The sequence below is a fragment of the Gossypium raimondii genome, chromosome 9 (genome assembly GCF_025698545.1).
Source record: "Gossypium raimondii isolate GPD5lz chromosome 9, ASM2569854v1, whole genome shotgun sequence".
NCBI classification, from domain to species: Eukaryota; Viridiplantae; Streptophyta; class Magnoliopsida; order Malvales; family Malvaceae; genus Gossypium; species Gossypium raimondii.
The window spans coordinates 26,775,617-26,794,362 of record NC_068573.1 but is presented as its reverse complement, the minus strand read 5'-3'; the positions used below and the strand labels follow the sequence as shown (position 1 = coordinate 26,794,362).

The 18,746-nt window shown below is 29.7% G+C and overlaps 1 protein-coding gene and 1 long non-coding RNA gene across 2 annotated transcripts; both read left to right on the top strand.

The window, feature by feature from the left end:
* The first annotated feature begins 275 nt into the window (after positions 1-275).
* On the top strand, positions 276-794 carry LOC105797876 (transcription repressor OFP12). The gene has a single exon (XM_012627766.2). The coding sequence runs from the start codon at positions 276-278 to the stop codon at positions 792-794; it is 519 nt and encodes a 172-aa protein (XP_012483220.1).
* A 5,822-nt stretch (positions 795-6,616) lies between these two features.
* On the top strand, positions 6,617-7,611 carry LOC105798767 (uncharacterized). Its single transcript, XR_001135332.2, has 2 exons — positions 6,617-6,781; positions 7,209-7,611. It is a non-coding gene; the product is annotated as an uncharacterized LOC105798767 (long non-coding RNA).
* The last annotated feature ends 11,135 nt before the right edge of the window (positions 7,612-18,746 follow it).

Genomic DNA, 18,746 nt, shown 5'->3' with positions numbered 1-18,746 from the left:
TAGCGGCGCTAAAAGCCTGTTTTGGTGTAGTGATATATATATAAAAGGATTAGTATTTAATATAAAAAAGTATATTTTTTTATTCCTTTTTAATATTTTAGTGTAATACTTATCAACTCCAAACCTTCCACTAGAGTATCAAATATTATTTCTATATATAATATTACCAAATATATAGTGTATACTACCATATATATACATACATATATGTATATGTGAATATCCACAATTATAACCTTCCCTTTCAAATCTCTGGCTGATTCTTCACACGAAAAATGCGGAACATATTCTTGAAAAAAATTCATATCTGCTTCACAAAGCAGAAATCGGATCCTCAGTCTCCGATCAGACCACCATCACCTACTAAACAACACATCGCCGTTTCACCAACCTTCATTGATACCGGAAACTACTCGGAATCCGACGCCGACTGGCAGCCTGATTTGGCCGCAGCATTCGCTTCCCAGCGATTTTTCTTCTCTTCTCCAGGCCGTTCCGACTCCATCATCGAGTCACTTAAGACGACACCACTACCACCACCAGCATTGTTGGATGGTACGGTTGCGATCAAGAAATACTCGCGGGATCCATACAAAGATTTCACGTTTTCGATGAGAGAAATGATCAAAGCAAGAAATATAAGTGACGTGAAGAAAGATTGGGAGTTCCTCCATGAACTTCTCATTTGTTACCTTAGTTTAAACCCTAAAAATACCCATGACATTATCATTAGGGTTTTTGCTGATATTATTGTTCGCTTACTTTCATCATCTTTGTGTAACTCTAGAATCTGAAAGCCGCCGCCATTGCTGATACTCTCTTTCTCTTTCAAGTTTGTGGCAAAAAAATGGTAACATTGGCTGTTGTTTTTATTTTTAGGATTTATTTTCTTGGGAATTATCATATTTTCATTTCCTTTTGTTTTAGTTGTTTTTGTTGCAAATGATTGATGATCGGAAATAATTCATTATTATGAATTACGCCTATATAATACATTATAAATCATATCTTTTATTAGTTAACTTACATTGTTTTTTTAATATTTTTATAAAGTAAATAAAATTTCATCAGCTTCGTTTAATACTTACATAAACTTTTAATAAATTTATTTTTACATATTTTTATCTCATATGATAAACATTTAATATAAATAATTTTAGGAGTTGAATATGATTTTTATTAATTTTTAACAATTATAAATAATACATGTTTAATTAACTATAATCAGAATAAAATTAAATATGAGGTTGAAATCTAAAATATATTTGACATAAAACAGAAAAATAGATAGATCATAATAAGACTTAAACTTAGAACCAAAGAGAAAATTCACAGACGATACTTAAATTAGTTATTATGATAAATCTAAACCAATTTGTTATCCAATGACAAAAATAATATTATGACTCTTATGATTAAAAACGATTTTTGTAAGTCAATGAGAATTTGACAATATTATTGACAAAAACTAAAGTCATGAGTAATTAAATATTCAAGTTGGGCAATTGATATATTTATAGGTTTTAATGATTATAATCTGATTTTTCATTTGTTTGTATTTTTATTATTTTGGTTCTGGCCTATACAGTCACTACCTGTATTAGTAATTTTGTTGCTTGTGGTCATACTATATTTATGCTTGTAAGTTAAAAAGAAAAAAGAAAGTATTCCTATAGTGCAATTTAGATATTTAATTATAAGGAATGCAAAATATGGATAAAAAATAAGGATATAGTTTGCAGTTTTGTGATTATTCACTGTATATAGTAGTAAAACAAAAGGACAGAGAATGCAAACCCAACCAAATTTTACATATCAATATCTCCTCCACTTCAAATTCAAAGTGAAGTGTTTTTTGTTTCTTTGCCAAGAGATTGACTTTTAATTATAACTAAATCTATTAATGCGCCGCGGGTTGATTTAACAAGTATATCTTTTAGGTTGTATAAATATCCCTTCAAAACAAATCAATTAAATCCATTAATTTAATTCGCATTACAGTTAATTAAAATAATAATTAAACAATTTCATTAACAATTTTATCCTTATTCACATTGACTTTTAAAATTGATTACAAGATTAATCAGATAGTGATATATAACAATCCTTAGCATAAATTTTTATTTTCTTTCATAAAATATAAAAAGAAATCATGGAATTTATATAAACTTATAAAACTTATAAATAAGTCATAAAACTTATAAAAGTTCTAATAAATTATAAAATAATAAAACATATGGAATATAAAAATATATTTAAAATTTATATAAACTTATAAAATTATAAAAAATCATAAACATTATAAACACTTATAAAATTCAAAAATTCTAATGATTTATAAAATATAGAATTTATAAAATTATTTAAAAACCATTTATTACTTCCATTTGGAAATTAAACTTAGCATTAAAATCCATTTATTGCTTGCTCATGTTTTTTACAAATTTATTTGTTTTATAATATTTATTATGATTTTTTTATAAATTTCTATAACTTTTATAAGTTTAAATAATATTTTAATGCTTTTTTATAATTTATGATTTTTATGAGAAAATGAAAAATTAAAATGAGGGCTACCAGGTGTTGCTATTCAATTGTCGTTTTAGTTGATTAAGGTCAACATAATTAAAAACAAAACTATTAACAAAAGGATTTAATTGATATTTTTATTAATGTCAAAAGTTTAATTGAAATGCAAATTGAGTTAAGGGATTTAAGCGATTTTCATACCTATAATTTATATAATTATAAAATAGAAATCGTTATTTAATAATAAAGATTCAAAATATTTTAATTAAAGAATATTTGGATTGGATTAGATTGATCCGAATTACTAAAAATCTTATCAAAGAATCGCTCCGAGATTAAAGTGATGTGACCAGTTTTTTTCTTCTTTGCTTTTAGTATTAAGGGGAATGAAGTGTTGCGATCTAATTTTGATCTTACGGAGATTAAACCCAAGTTGGAGATTTGGTGGCAAAGGGTAAATTTAAAGACTTTTTCAATCACATCCCGAAAAAGAAATTTAAGTTTAAAGGAAAATAATCCCTTAGATTGGGACTATTTTGAGTCTACAACTACGGCGATTTTACATGGAGAAATGATTCAGTGATAAAAATCTCCATGAATCATACCATTATCTAAAAACGATTATCCATATTTGATATGAGCTCAGCCCCAACCAACCGTAAATCCTTAATTATAAAATGGAAATTATTAGTTTTTAATTAGTATTTATATACACTCCTTAACTAAATGCTGATCTTAGCTAAAACTTTGAATGGTTAGAATTAAGTTTTAAATTTTCGGCTAAAGTTTTCACTAAAAACAAAAATCTGCTAAAGTTAGCCTTTAATGTTTATATATATTTTTTGTTTATTTAATCTTTTTTTTAGTTAAGTTTGACTCTCAATTTTTTTAATAGAAATATCTAGAACTACCCATAGTCCATCTCCAACTCTTAAATAGGAGGATAAATGCGCTTCAACGTACTTGAACTCACATATTCCTGCATAGGCAAGAATGCCGATACCAATTGAGTTAAGACTCTCAACTTTTCAAAAAGAGCCAAATTTAAACATTTTTTAATGATGTTGGCATGGCAACTTACGTGGCAGTCTCCGTATACTTCATGCTGGCATGACACTTTTTGTTTTACATCAACAAATAATATAAAATTATAAAAGATTCAAAATATATGTATATATATAAATAATTCATAAAAATTCAAAAAAAAAATTAGCAAGAAGTACACGATTAACAAAAATTAGCAAGCTACCATGTTAAAAAATACAATGTTTTAAACAATATTTTCGTTAAAAAAACAACATTTCGACTCTTTTTGAAAACCTGATGGCTTAAATTTGACTCTTCTTAGAAGATTAAAGGCCAAATTTAGCTAACAAAAAGAATAAGGACCAAAAAGACAAAAAATGTAAATATTAAGGACTAAATTAAAAAAAAGAATAAGGCAAAATGAAAACATAGTTTCATTGATTGGGATTAGATTATTTATAGTGCAATACTCGATTAACAAGAATTCAAAAAAAAATTCAAAATAAATCAAAACATAATAAATGATAATAATCAACTAACAAAATATCATGACAAAAGAAGTTCAAAATTTAAAAATTTTGACAAAGTCATATACTGTAATGCCCCCTCAAGTTGGGATTGATTGGAACAATTCCCAACGTGACAAAGGATTTATCAAAGGTAGGAGCTGTAAGCGATTTCGTGAGAATATCTACAACTTGGTCTGCAGCAAGAAGATGCGCAATACCGATGCAGTTCACTTGAACTTGTTCACGAACAAAATGAAAATCAATTGCAATATGCTTCATCCTACTATGAAAGAATGGATTTTCACGAAGATAAACAATCCCAACATTATCACAAAGTATCCGAGGAGCACTAGTAAGCTTATAACGAAGTTCCTATAACAAATTTGTGATCTAATTGGTCTCTGCAAGAAACAACTACTTTATACTCAGCCTCTATAGATGATCGACAGTCATATCATTGTCTTTTAGAAGACCATGAAATGGGTGTATTCCCAGGATAAACCACATAATGGTAAAAGTACAATCATTGGGATCACCTGCCCAATTAGAATGAGAATAGACGAGCAAGTTACTATAAGGTCATTGGAAATGTTAAGACCATAATCGAATAACTCTCTTTATAGTTTTCCAATGGCATTTGTCGAAACCATCTTTTGAAAAACAAAAATATTTTAGGTTGTCGACCTTTTAAAAAATTAAAATTGGGAGTCGCCACCAATCATTATTAGGGTGTGATTGGATCACCTAAAAAAAGGGCTTTGGTCTACGAGTTTTAGAAAAACGGATCCGGGAGTCAGTTACGTATGAGGAAGGATTAGCACCCTCGTAACGCCCAAAATTGGTACCTAGTTAATTAATTAGTGTCTTAAGGTCGAGAATTTGAAAAAAACATAATCCTTAGCAAAACTTAAAAGGCTACGTATTAAGACCCTTATTATTTCAGAGAAAGAAGATATCACACCCAATGCGTTAGGGCACAGCATTCTAATTTTCCCCAAAATGAATTGGGCCAAAATACTTGTACAATAAAATTTTAAAAGAACATCCACTTATCCAAGATTTAAGAAATCACACCCAATACGTTAGGGCACGATTCCTCTAGAATCCCAAACTCGGAATATTTCATTTACTTTAAAAGAACATCCACTTATCCAAGATTTAAGAAATCACACCCAATACGTTAGGGCACAATTCCTTTAAAATCTCAAACTCGAAATATTTCCTTTATTATTTTTTAAAAAAATCTTCACTTCGAGAAATCAATGCGTCACATCCAATACGTTAGGACACAACGTGTTGAATTCCCAATAATGAAATCTTATTTTTTGATTAAAGAGAAATGCTCGATCGTTAGATTTAACGAAGAAAATCGAAACCCAATACGTTAGGGCTCAATTTCCTTGAAAATCCTAAATACTAGCATTATCTCAATTTTGAAAATTTTCTATTTTTAAATTTGAGTAAAAGATGATGTAACGTTATATTGTACGTACAAATGCTATAATAATAAATACATCAATAACATAAAAATAATATAAACAAATGAATAAACGAAATAAAAACAATAATCCATGACATGCAAAATATTAAATGTAAACACAATTATACAATGAATGAGAAAAGCAAACAAAATAAATAAAGATCGAAGACATAATATACACATGGAAATTATGAAGATTAAAAATATACATATAATTTACAAACAAATTTTTGGGTTATAGAATTTATATATATATATATATATATACACGTAATGCATTTATGAAAATAAGGAAAATATAAATATATGCATATCTACCTAAATCATAAAATATATGTTAAAAATATAAGTAGGTAATTAAACATTTTCAAGATAAATAAAAAAACATAAACATGTACGTGTTTATATAAATATAAAAGAATATTCGTTAAGCAAAGAAAATATATATATATAGGTGCGTATATACATTGTAAAATATTTTGAAAATATATGTATACGGAAAAATGTTAAATCAATAATATATAGATATACGTATGATAAAAATAGTTTAATATAAATTACAAAGACAAATTATATCGCATAAAAAATATATAAAACAATAAATGGACATTAATAATATACGGTAAATCAAAAAAGGGTTAATAAGTAAATTTAAATTAGTAATTAAATTTATTTGCTAAATTGGATAAAAAATATTTTAAAAAGAGTGATGAAATAATATACATTTAAGTAAATTAGAAACCGTAAACATTGAACTAGAAAAGATTAAAATGAACTTAAAACAAAATTAGAGGAAAAGCATAAATAAATTAAAATAAGGACCCAATTTGAAAGGCGCAAAAATTTGAAGGGACTGACTGGGGAATTATCCCAGCCCCCTGAAAAGCACCGTTTTATCAAGACCAAATCAGAAGCTAATTAAAATTTAAAGAATCAATTGAAGAAAATAAAAAAAAACTAAATTAAAATAATTGAAAACACGGAGGGACCATATGAGAAAATTTCCCATTTAGGGTGGAAATGCCTTCCCCAACTGAATGGCGTCTTTTTGTCTTTCCTTAAAAATAAATAAAACAGAAAGAAAAACATTATAAAATCATTTTGTTCTTTTTTCTAAAAAGAGAGCAGTGGCTCTGCTAGGGTTTTTTTAACCCACTCTTTACGCCACCGATCAAGCCTAGTGCTCATGCCCCGATTTCGACGGAGAAGACACCGGCTCGATGACTCCGACGACTAGGTAAGTCTCTTCTTCCTTTCTTTATACTTCAAATGAAAAATAAAATAAAAACTAAAAGGGAAAAAAAGAAAAAAAATAACAAAACGAAACTGAGAATGATGAACACTGAGTAAATAAAATGGAAAATCACATTTTGTATTCAAAAAAATTTATATCTCTTTCCTATCAATATTTTTTTTCTATTTTCTTTGTCTCTGTATTTTTTCTTTACATTCCAAAATATTTTTTTTCTATTTTCTTTGTCTCTGTATTTTTTCTTTACATTCCAAAATCCCCCCTTACAGTCTGTTCAATGGCCCTTTTATAGCCATAAAAATATAAAAGGAAAAAATATGTTTGATTTTCTTCTTGATTTGCAATCTTTGATCTTGTTTCCCTTTTTTGCGTTTATTTGCTGCCTTTTTCTGTTGTTGCTATTTGTTTGTAGATTTGAAGGCCAACCTGGAGCAACGGACGGAGGTGCACACGCGCGTGAAGGCACAACTCGTGCGAAGGAAACTCTGGCCGCTGCGGCGCTAGGGGTCGTGTGCTACTACTAGGGTTTCTGAATGCTTGTTTTGGGTCATATTGTATTTGGACTAGGGTCTAGTATTTGGGTTGATGTAATTTGGGTCTTTTGGACAAATGTAAATGGAATTTGGAATTGGACATTTGGTTTTATTTGGCCTTAACGGGCTGGGCAAAAATTGGGTATTACATCATTCTTTAGGAGAATGAATGTATTGAGAGATTTCTTTTCTACTGTAAAACCAATGTCAGGTCTAGTAAATGAAAGATGTTGAAGCTTTCCAAGGATGCGTCAATAATAAGATCCATCAACAGTTGCACCAGTAGGAGTTGTAAAAATTGTGGTAGAGCTCATAGGAATGGTTGTAGGCTTACTTGAAACCATATGAAATTCATTGAGAATATCTCGAATATACTTTTGTTGGGATAAAAGAATCCCAGTAGAGGAGTAAATTACCTCAACTTCTAAGAAGTATGAAAGACACCCAAGATATTTAAGGGAAAATCAACAAGCAAGACCATCAATAATAGATTTGACACCACTTGAAGTATTGCCAATGATAATAATGTCGTCAACATATACTAACACATAGATGATAAATCCATGATTATGAAGAAGAAATAAGGATGAGTCAGATTTGAACCTAGAAAAGCCCACAACAGCTAGATAATTCTTAAGTTTAGTGTGCCAAACATAAGGAGTCTATTTAAGGCCATAAATTTCTTTCTTTAGCTTGCAAACATAAGAAGGGTGAGTGCGATCTTTCCTTAAGATGATTTTGAAGGAAGACATTGTTAACATCAAGTTGATTAATAGGCCACCCATACTGAGTCGCAATAGTTAAGACTAATCTAATTTTTGTGGGCTTTACAATAGGGCTAAAGGTAGGACCATAATCAAGACATGGTCTTTGAGTGAAGCCCTTCACCACAAGTCTTACCTTATTCTTGTCAAGTGTGCCATGTTATTTGTATTTAATGTGAAAGAACCACTTACAGTCTATTATGTTCTGAAAGGGATCATTAGGGACCAATACCAAATTTGCATTTCCCATACGAACTTCATATTCAGATTTCATAGCATCAACCCAATGCAGATATTTTTTGGCTTGGTTGCTATGTTGAAGGGGAGTAGGAAGGTATTGTAGGAATGATATAATCAACTTAAGTTTTGGCTTTTGAACGTGTAATCAAGGAATGGGTAGATTTGGCTCGATGTAACTTTGGGTTGGTATTACTGAGGTGATAAATGCAACGACTTGATTTTCATCGGTGTTAGAAAAATTAGTTTGAGACTGAATTTGTTAAGTCGAGCCATTCAAAAAGTTAAATAAAAAAGTTCACAAGTTAAATATGGAATTAAGAAATAGAGTCAATTAGTGATTAAAAGATTAAGTATATAGCATAGGGACTAAATTGCAAGGTGATTAAACTAATAAGATTTGATCAAGAATTAAGTAGGTTACTATTTAATGGAGCCTCATTATCTAATTTACCATGATTATACATAGCTTAGTGGATTAACATGGTTTTGACCATTGATTTCCACTAAACCATAATTAAAGTGATAATAGCCATTGATTTATTTTAATTTTATTTGTTAATTAATATTAAATTGAATGAATAAAATATAGTAGGAAAGAGAAAAGCCTTTAAAATATTGGTTTTCATGTTCATTCTTATATTCTCTCCCATCGAACTAAGAAAGAAAGAAAGGAAAATTGGCTTTCGTTCTTCCTCCATTATTGTAGCTTTCAATAAAAAATTGGTAAGGTTTTTCTTCTTGATTTGTGATAGAACTTTGATAAAGAATGTTAGAGAGAGAGATGAGATGAGAACTTTGGATGAAATTGTTATATATTGATAGCTTGAGGTCCCTAGAGTGAAAATATGAGGTCGGATCATGATTTTTATTGGGTGGATTATAAAAAACCAACATTTCAGATATTAGGATGTTAAACTAAGCCTTATTGGATAATATGTTTTGATATAACTAATTATAGTGTTTTTGAATAAAAGTTAAGTTGGGCAAATTGATAAAATCAAGTTGATTCAATTAAATTAAACATTTTCTATTATGTTTTAACCATTTTCAAACAAGTCAGAATTGCTCTAAGATAAAAAAAGTATCAATACTCTTTGTCCAAGTATTAGTAATTTACAGCATATCGATACCCCTCTTTAAATCGATACCAAATTGACATTTTATTTTCAATATTCACTAAAAGTATCGATACCTTTCCAAAAAGCATCAATATTCCTACTCCAACAATCACTGAAATTTGCATTAAATACAAAAAATATCGATACCCTTTTATTAGGTATCGATACTCGTTGCTGCAGGTGCAATTAATGACCTTCTATTTCATACCCAATGGCTATATTCGCTTCTACAATAACCACAACGGTTGGAAATCAATTAGATGGTATAAATACCATCTTCCAAAGGTCTAGCAAAAAGAATAGCAATGTGAAAAGCTTAAAGATCAATCAAAAGAGCCTAGAGCTTAATTGTTTCATACATTTTCTTGTAAACACTTTTGAGCTTTCATTATATTCATTTAGATCAAGTGTTCTTCTTTATCTTAGTGCTTAATTGGAAAACATCCTGATCTTGTGAGGATTGTTTTTTTTTTGTTTACTTATTTGTATCTCCTTTGAGAAATGGTTTATTCTTGAGGTTTGGGTAGAAACCTTAAGGGCGTTGTACATTAATATTTTGAGATATAAGTCTTAAGAGAGATTGTAAGGTTAAACCTTGTCCTCAAAGGTTGTCAAATTATTGGCAAACTCTTTACAGCACGTTTGGTTCACTGTATTGGAATTGAGGTGTAATGGAATAGATGCGTAATGGAATAGAGGTGTAATAGGTAATTCTTTTGTTTGGTTGAATGGAATGGAATAGAGGCGTAATGGTATTCTTGTGTTTGGTTGAATGGAATAAAGGTGTAATAGCATAAGGAAAAAACTAAAATGACTAAAATACCCTTAGCAGAATTTTTTTTAGGTAAATGATTATTGTTATTGTTATTAAATTTTAATAAGCTTATTAATATAAATAATAAATAATTTAATCATATTTTAACATAATTATTATTAAATATAATTTAATAAAATATATAATTTAATAAAATTCTTAATATTAAATATTCTTATATGAATTTAATAAAATCATAATATATAATACTATAAAATATCATTTAAAATAATTATTATTAAATATAATTTAATAAAATATATAATTTAATAAAATTCTTAATATTTAAATTTTCTTAAATGAATTTACTAAAATCATAATATATAATAGTATAAAATATAATTTAGAATAATTATTATTAAATATAATTTAATAAAATATATAATTTAATAAAATTCTTAATATTAAATATTCTTAAATGAATGTACTAAAATCATAATATATAATACTATAAAATATAATTTAAAATAATTATTATTAAAAATATAATTTAGTAAAATATATAATTTAATAAAATTCTTAATATTAAATATTCTTAAATGAATTTACTAAAATCATAATATATAATACTATAAAATATAATTTAAAATAATAATTATTAAAAATATAATTTAGTAAAATATATATATTTTAATAAAACTCTTAATATTAAATATTCTTAGAATTTACTAAAATCATAATATATAATACTATAAAATATAATTTAAAATAATAAAATTTGAATCGATTAAATGATATTTGAATTGATTTGATAATATGAAATAGTACTACTAATGCATATATGTGATATGTGATTATCAGTAGCATGTAAAAGACCATGCAAATCGGTTTATAAAAGCTTGGAGGGTCGATATGGAAACTTAGCGAATCAGTAGATTCGATAAAGAAATGTGATATTGGTATAATCAAATGGTATCACATACATCCTTAATGGTAGAAAATTTGTCATATCATGTTTTTATTGAATTGCTAAATGAGATAGTGAATGAAATTAGCATATGAATCATGAATACATTGTTTGAATTGGTAAAATTGAATTATACATCGCTTATATGCTTATTATGTTAATGTTTTAATTTATATGATTTGAGCCTTGAAAGTACCACTGAGCTTTTTCACTTAGCGTGCGGTTTGTTTACTCTTTGCACAAGCATCATGATGTCAAGCTCTCAATGTCACAATGAGGACAAGTTAATGAGTTACATCTTGACCTAGAACCCCCAAAATCATGTCATCAACTCGATAGTTTAAATTTTTTACAATTTGATCCTTATTCAATCTTAAATTATCTATTGAGCCTCCTTAAACTTGTACAAGTCTCGTATACGATTGTATAACATGACAAAATGATATTTTGAACTTTATAATATGTACTAATTGTTAAATTGAATTGAAAATGATCATAATTGTTCCGACAACAAGTATGATATCTCGTAACTCGAATTCGACAATCGAGTCGGGTATAGAATGTTACAAATCTATAATGTGGGCAGTTTATTATTCACATTCATTGCCGGAACATTTCCACCATTACCTAGATTAGGTACATTATCTGAAAAAGTAGGCCTCAAATCTGTTGTTTGAGAAACTGGGGAAGATTCCATAGTCGCATCACCCTGTGTTAATCCAATTGCTTTCACGTCCTAAACATGATCCAAGGGAAAACTTTTAAAATTCTATGACTTGTGCACATATACCCGAGCTTAGAAAAATCCAAAACCCTGATAATATAAAAGAGATACAAAAATAATGCCCAAAAATGGAGCAGTGAAGAAGACCATTAATTTTGGTCTATGAGAAATATAATCAACTATTATCCATGAGAAATTCCTGATACAATTGTGGACCATTGTCATCGTATCCAGCAACCAGTAGAGATACACCAAAAGGCTTTACACCACTACAAAGAGAAAGAAAGATAAATCAAACTTACCATCAAAGCAAGAGGATTGCACAATTTAGCATTTCCACTTTTTTGGTCCAATTCAAACGGACTCAAAACATAGCAGCAAGGCTATGGATCATAAGGCATGTGAAAAAATAGTGATCTACAACATTGCCATTTTTCTCTGAAGTTCCCTTCTCATATTCCACTTTCAGCTTTGACATAATGCAAAAATATTAAGGCCAAAATATATACTTTGATCAATAGAACAAACCAAAGCTACAATACCATGATTTGATCTGACATAATTTTTTCCCAGATGCACATAGGTTAGAAATTAAGTAAACTAAGCGTCATTAAGAGCTATCAATACCTTATACAATCTATGATCTTTATTACTTTGCTTTCTACTTTTCGAACCAAAACTCAAAAATCGGGGCCCATACCACTACTGAACAATATGAAGATTTATGTGAATCTATATATCAAGAAATATAGAAGTTATATTAGCAAAGAAAAACGTATTAAAACATAGAAATGGTGATGAGCTACTTACTTAGTAGCCTAGTAATCAAACCTACGTATTTTGAAAGAAACACATTTCACCTTTCTACATGCCTATCCGTCTTTCAAAATCAAAAGCACAGTCTCCTTTCTTTTGTTGGATATAGCAATACGTGGCACAAAATATTAAACCATAAAAAAACTATATTACATGGTTAACAACTTACGAGCTTCCTTACAAAAAACCATAACAAGACAAAGAAGATCATAAATAAAAAATTCTCTGACAAATAGGATATGAGTAAATGAATTCTTCATATATCAATCAAGGCATAGAACAAAAAGAAAAGAAAGGAAAGCTTTTTAAAAAAGGAATAAATTCCATGAAACAAAAAATGGTCATGTACTGGATAATCGATATTTAGAAAATGAGTATTCTACGATAGACCAACTTATGAAACGTGAAGTTAGTAACTTAGGGTGCTCCTTTTGAACTCCCTGTTTGGTAAGTCAACAATGTCATAGATGCACATGAACTAGTACTTGCTCAAGACATTGGCGAAACACAGAGATAATTGCAGATTTGATTTTCAAGCAGTTTAATGCAATATGCATGTTAATCAGATCCAATATATCTCCAACTAAAAGAACAGAATAACCGAGCTTTCCAGATAATTGCAGAATGAAAAGAAACACATAAACAACTCCAATATTTGGTGTCGACAACGTATTTTCTGAACCTAAAATCAAACATCAAATGTCCACATTTTGTGGTAATTAACAAAAAATCATCAGCATGGAACTAGAAATTGAATACCCTAGGCTTTTAATCTTCATACATTATAAAGTTGAATTGCTTCAAAAGAACTAACTAATTCTACCAGGAAAAGAAAACTAAAGCATCATCAATTATCAATTATCTTTTTACATGATAACATAGAGCCTCACATATTTTCTCAAAACAAAAACTAAATGTAATTAAGCAAGTACAAGCATTGCATGTTTCTATCGCTAGGAAGTGAGTGCATTCAACCATTCCCTAATTTTTGGTAAACCCAATACCTAAGGTCATATTGACACTGAGGTCGATGTAACATGGGAAAATCTAGAAATTCAAATGCAGATAGAAAGTGTGAGTGTATGGTACTAAATAATATACTCACAGAGGTTTCATTAACCAAGATTGAAGGCAATTTCTTCTCAGTAGCAATTACTACCCCATTAGCAGCTGTAATTTAAAACCATTTATTAGCATAAAAATCAAAACCATCAGCAACTTTTTTACTACTTATAAAATCCCAAAACCCTTTTTTAAAAAGAAAATAAAGAAACCTTTGATTCTAAGAGATGTTTGACCCGATCCTACTGCTGTCAAGGCGTGCTCGATCTGAACTAGCTTTCCTGAAGGACTATTCTAGAACACAACAAAAAAAGAACTTTCGTTCTAAAAAAATTATAAAATATAGTACATTAATAAAGCTATAAAGCGATGAAAACATTACAGAAAAGAAATATTCCAGATTTGAGCACAAGCAAAACCAAAATAAAAAAAAATCAAAATCAATTTTACAGAAAAGAAAAGAAAAGAAAAACAGGGAAAAAATTTGGAAGAAGAAGTAGAAATCTAGAGAAAAGAAAATGGATAAAAGAAAAGAAATGTGAGAAGAAAAGAAGCGTATTGTACCAGAAGAAGAAGTAGAAATCTGGAAGGGAAAAAATTGGGAAACGTCAGGAGAGGATGAGGCAGAAAAAGGAAAATAAAATTGGGAATTGATGGGGAATCTCTATTCCCCGCTTCAAACTTAGAATGGCTATTACAGCCAATATCAGTAATAGCCACAGAAGGGAATAGAGGTGTAATAGGACTACACCCAACCAAACGCCTGTTTGGTGGTGAGCCCAGGGAATAGGGGGAATGCATTCCTATTCCCCCAACCAAACATGCTGTTAGTTGTGGAAAGCTAAGGTAGTGAAGTAGGCAATTCGGGCTGAACCATTATAAATCCTTGTGTTCTTTATTGCAAAATTTTTGTTGCTTCCACCACAATTTCTCAAAGGCCGATTCAACCTCCCTATCATTGATCTCAAGTTAATCCTTCTGAGTTAACATAGGATTTTTAAGGGCCAAATTAAATAAGCGCATAACATATTTGATTTGAATGTTTTAATGTCTAATTGTGTTATTCTAACATATTCCTTGTGTTTAAATTATTTAACATAGCTAAAGACAAAGCCAGGCTATCGAAATACAAAGAAAAAGACGAAAGTCGTCAAGAATTAGCAAGATCAGTTTGTACTTCCATAATTTGTCATTCTTTCACGAATTTAATTAAGTAACTAAGCTTATTAAAGTGTAATGATAAATGACACTTTAAATATGTTTGACAATGCCTTGTTGAATTTTGATATACTTGGCAAGTTTCCACGTATGTATATATTAATCTCACTATGATATTATGATGTTGATTACTGATGAGAAATATGTGAAATATCATGTTCTTGTTAAATAAATAAATAGAAATTGATATTGAGAAATTGATACGTGTGTGGTTTGATATAATAAGTTGAAGCTATAATTATTATAGGTAACAATGATATGAAATAATGAGATCGCCCTATTAAATGACGCTAGGCATGGTCAGGGTATTGTTGGCATGCCATAGGATTTGTATATGTTGTTAGTAGGAGTATTCTGGCACTTCAATATGATTTATTCTGGTACTTCAGTGCGATTCATCTGTAGATTGTTAGGGAGATCAATGCATTTATGCCTAATTAGCACTTCAGTGTCATACCCTAGGATTTACGAATCCAAGTAGGGGTGAGATAATGTATGTTAATTGTGTTTTGGGCACACTATGACAACTTAATCAACCACTCAGCTTGTTAGTTGGTGAGTTAGTGTTGGCGCATTCTAGTGTTAAAGCATCTACCCATTTGTGGTAGCTAAGGATTTGGTCGCAGGATATTTCCAAGAGAAGAAAGATGTGGGCCTATGAAGGGGGTATGACCCAGAGTTTGTTTGAACCCTAAGAGACTGTTAGATGTATGAAGAAACTGTAGGAGACTTAATTGTCTTTAAGACCACTCCGAACGAGAGTCTCTGCCAAGATATAGTATGTCTGATTTGTATGAGTATTGTTCAGATTGGATCTCATATTGGGTTAATTGGAAGTTGTTGGCATTTTGCAATAATAGAAGGTAGAGATCAGAGGAAAGAAAAGAGTAGCAAAATGAATGAGAGATTACTTGTACACTAAAACAAAAAAACTAAATAAATCCTCATAAGTAACATGGTTGGCCATTTCTCAATAAGAGTAAATTAGATTGATTTGACCTCCTCATGACTGGTCAACAGTAAGGATAATATTCACCAAATTTTTTTACCTACCTTGGAATCGGTATGGAAATCAAGGGATCGAGAATATATTTATGGGAAGCGAACATTTCAAATGGTTTTGGGGGCTATCGGTTTAATGTTTAGGTTCTTTCTATCCTCTACATCCTTTTCTTCCTATTCGATAAGGTTAAACTAAAATAGATGATTAAACTTTCTAGTAAGTCCTATAGCTTTGCACATTACGAGTATAGAAGTAAAGCGTGTTACAGGAAGGCCTTGCATGGGGGTAATTTATAGTTGAAATATTAATAAAATGTATGTAATTAGGATTCTAATGAAAATCTTATGATCGTTTAAGTAGTTGCATGTTTGGGATCCAAATATGAACTGAAAAGGAATCGAATAATGGGATTCAAAATTTTGGTGTAATGTTTGGGATCCGCCAATTAAGTGAAAGGAGCATATGATGGTTAAGCACAACATTTGATGTATAGTTATTCGCTAACCAAGAATCAGAACTTTACTTGCCAGTATTTGAGTGGGAACCTAAACTCATTGAGTCAAAAGAATCTATATCTCCTTTAAAAGGTAAATATGAGTGAGACACACTAAGTTCCTTGGAAACTTATATACATGTTTTTGGTATGCAAGTATGTGATTTAGACTAATCCGTTGAGAGGGACCAAGCCTGGGATGTGTCATGGTAGTAGATCGAGGGCAATATTATGCATATAGAGGAACCCTTTCTGAAACATGTTTTCAAATGAAAAATAGTAATACCTTCCACAATGTGTCTGTTTATTTAAGTAAATGTATTATTCAAACCTATTATCTTTGGAAGGAATTTTAATAAATAAGAGGTATAGTCAGTATATTTTTTAGTAGATTGAAAATTTTAGTTAAGTGTGTAAGTTATCTGTGGTGTTTTATACTCGGATCTAGTAAATTGGGTCGGGTATAGGGCGTTACATTCAATGCTTATTGTGGAGTGTAAGGGGATTAATCCACGTACTTTTACTTGTATCTACATACAGTTAATAGGGGTTAATAGTAAATAAACATATGTTATTCTGATTTTGGTAATGAAAGGTTATTCTGATCCTTATAATCAAATGTCATTTTATCTTGAAAATGACAAGTCATTTTGATTCTAAAAATGACATGTCATTTTGATTTTGACGATGAAATGTCATGATGATCCTATAATCAAATGTCATCCTTATTATGAAGAATGATATGTGAAATTGGTCGTACAGATAGCAAATTTGAAATCTATTTTGATAATGAGATGGGCAAAGGAATATGATATCATGTTGTTGATAAAATGCTAGATAGTATAATTGATTTTATGATTTGATATAAAGTATTAGTAGCATGTTTATGAGTTTGATTTTCTTATATTTTGAATTTAAATTATGTTAGTACCATTGAGTATACAGTACTCAACGTATTAATTTGTTTATTTCCATGAACAAGCCTTAATTAGGTACTTGAGGTGATCGCAAGTTCGACAACATCCAAGCCATCAACTCTCTAACTTATCTTTCCTTTGTAATATAATTATTTTTATAAGTTATATACGACATGTACCTAAGTCGTTAGGAAGTATTTTGAGGTCCTTATGATGTTTGATTTTTAATTATCATAATGATGCGTGTGTTGAATGTTTGGATGATTTTGGTATTACCTATCCAATGGTATACATATATAAGTATCTTTAGTTAAATGATTAATTTCGCACAAGTTGATAGTTGGTTCAATTAGGTTAAGTTTCGATGCATTGAATGCCATGATTTAAGATGTTTGAATGAGTTTTTGCATGTTGAATGGGTGTGATTTGGTGCAACTTTGGTATGAAGTAGGTTGCGTTTAGACATCATTTTCATGCTTGAGATATTGCACATTTGGCATTTTAGCATTTAGTCTCGAGACAAGGAGGCCATTTTCTTGAGACGCTAAGAACAAAATAACCATTCCAATTATTTCTAAGCAATGGTCTTCAGACATGTTGAACATGTCTTAGGACATACATTCCATGTCTCGAGACCATTAATACCTTGTCTCGAGACTACTAAACATTAAACCTAAAATAAATTTTTTCGTGTTTTAGGTCTCGAAACAAGAACCCTTTTTTATCAAGGCATCGCAGTTAGAGGTTTGAAACAAGAGAGATATATCTCGAGACATAAAAGACCAAGTCTCGAGACATGAACTTCTATGTATTGAGACACATTGTTGAATTTTAAAATTTAGTTTGGATTCGCATCCTAGCTCCATATTTGGTCGTGTTCAATTCTGAATCATTTTATATAAGATTATATAACATTAACTAATAATGTTTATGCATGTAAATAAGAATCTACGGGACTTAATATGATTGTATGCCAATTTAGTCATGTAATGAATTAGATAGTTTGAGTTACTTACGCAATGTCATCTGACATCACACATTCAGATCCAAGAACCGGGTGGAGTAAAGGGTGTCACAACATATGAAAGTATAAAGGGTGAGTAGTAGTGCGAGCATCAATGGATTGTTTAGAACCCATTGATTTTTTGTTTTGTAAATTTCAATGATGATATGTTTGTTTTTGTTTAAAAGGGGGAGATAAAGAAAAAATATTAAGAACAACAACTTCACAAGAATTGAAATTTGAAGATGTACTTGAATTTGCAAGAGCTAGTGAGTGGTGGGCAGCAACAAACTGTCTTAGTGGACAAGCAATTGGTGGAAGTTTTAGAATAAGATTTG